Raw genomic sequence first — 1,857 nt, forward strand, 5'->3', positions numbered from 1 at the left:
GGGGCAGCGGTTTCTCCTTCCCCTCCATCAGCCAAGCCGGGGGCACTGGACAGATCCGGGCTCTGAGCATTACAGCTGCAGCCGGAGTAAATACACATTGTGCAGCACCATTGTCACCATTGGACAGAAATATCAGTCATCAGGGGCATCCCCCTGTAGGGGCTTCCTACGGGGACCATCCAGCATTGCCTGAGTGGGGGCTGATAGGCCTTTATCTTCTCTGCTCTGTCACCTGGTGGTCTCAGGGGCTCTGCTGTCCCGGTAGTGTCTCAGATAATTGCTTGCAGGAAGGCAAGGTATACTGTTTTCTTCCCTTCACACCTGTATCCTCCCATTTTGGTTCCTTCCCTCTCCCTGAAGAGTGGCTGCCAGAGCCCATGATTCACTGCAATGCCCAGAGCTGTGTGAATTCGTCCTGTAACATTAGTCTGAGCTGCACTGTCCCCAACAGAGGCAGGAATGTGGCCTGCAGCTGGAGCACCCCACAGTCCCCCAGTATGACCAGTCAAGGATCCATTGTGATCATTACTCACCCATATCTTCTTATAAACATCACGTGCACAGTGCAGAACCCCGCCAGCAACAGCACCACGATGGCCTCTGTAAAGGCCCTTTGTGCAGATAACATGCCCTGTGGGGAAGCTACATGCAGCCCACACCTGGGGAAAATGGGCCTCATGGTGCAGGCTGTTGGGGGGCCACAAGGTACCCGATTCCAGGCAGATGCACCACTCTCCACCCCAAATCCCTCCCTTGCAGATTTGCTCTGACCCTCTTACCCAGGCAGACACATGCACCATCTCTGTGCAGGGAGGGCCCAGACCATGGAACTTCCTGCAGGGCTCCTCCTGCCCCTGGAAGTACCCCAGGGGCTGGCCCTATCCCCGCTGCCCCTCAGGGCAAAAAGCATGGGGAAGCACCAGCCCCTTCCCCCTGGCTCTGACCCTCTGCCTTGCTCTTATTCCAGCAAACGCGTCTGCCCAGGTCTCATCACTGTCCTACTGCCAGGCCAAGGGGCTCATCCTGCTGTTGGTGCTGGGGGTGCTGATCACCGGGACTGTGGCAGTGCACATCATGGCTGGCAAGCCGCCGAAACAGGACTGAGCAGGGCCCAGCCCACACCAGCCCTGCTCGCCCAAACAGGACTGAGCAGGGCCCAGCCCACAGCAGCCCTGCTCCACTCCCGGAGAGAAGGATGGGGGAGGCTGCAGCACGGAGGAGAAGCAGCCGGTGGGCTGCGGGGTCTGACTATGAGTGTCAGAGACCAGTTCCTAAAGCAGCACGGGCGCCCTGCAGAAGTTTCACCCCATCGCTGCCTCCTCCCCTGCCCAGGGGGCCAAACGATCAGGACCCCAGTCTACAGGGCAGTCACTGGCTGGGCTCAGGGGCACACAGACATGGGCAAGACACAGCACCGCTGTCCCGGGGGCAGCTGCAGCCTCTACACAAACTTTCCCTCCTCTGCGCTGTCTGCCTCTGAACCCTCAGGGTCAATTCTCCCCCCACGCCCCAAGAGTCCCATGAGGTTGCACCATGGCCCCCAGGACTTGTTCAGCCATCAGCATTGTGGGTGCCAACGTCTCTGTAAGGCAGGCTTTCCACTGGCAGGGGTAATGCCCAACCCCCCAATTTCTCTTTTGGAACAAACCCAGCCCAGCCCCATCAGGGGGGAGCTCCCAACAAGCCTTGCTGCCTGTCCCCACACTTCCCGCCCCTCCTTGAAAGTCTGCCTCCACTGCACCCACCCCGGTGGCTGGCCTGACCCCTGCTCCTGCTCCTCCACCAAGGCAGGGCACTGCTCTACTGCTGGGCCAAGGGGCTCGTCCTGCTGCCACTGGTCCTGGCTCCCAGGCTTTA

At 59.9% G+C, this 1,857-nt stretch overlaps 1 protein-coding gene across 1 annotated transcript in view; it reads left to right on the forward strand.

Annotated features, from left to right (window-relative positions):
• The window catches only part of LOC112548881 (natural killer cell receptor 2B4-like), a 2,850-nt gene extending 1,746 nt beyond the window's left edge, over window positions 1–1,104 (forward strand). The window contains exon 4 of the mRNA XM_025195646.1: window positions 968–1,104. Within this exon, the coding sequence (XP_025051431.1) occupies window positions 968–1,104 (137 nt within the window). The remainder of the gene's footprint in view (window positions 1–967) is intronic.
• Window positions 1,105–1,857: the final 753 nt, after the last annotated feature.

Source organism: Alligator sinensis, unplaced genomic scaffold, assembly GCF_000455745.1.
Source record: "Alligator sinensis unplaced genomic scaffold, ASM45574v1 scaffold1480_1, whole genome shotgun sequence".
NCBI lineage: Eukaryota > Metazoa > Chordata > Crocodylia > Alligatoridae > Alligator > Alligator sinensis.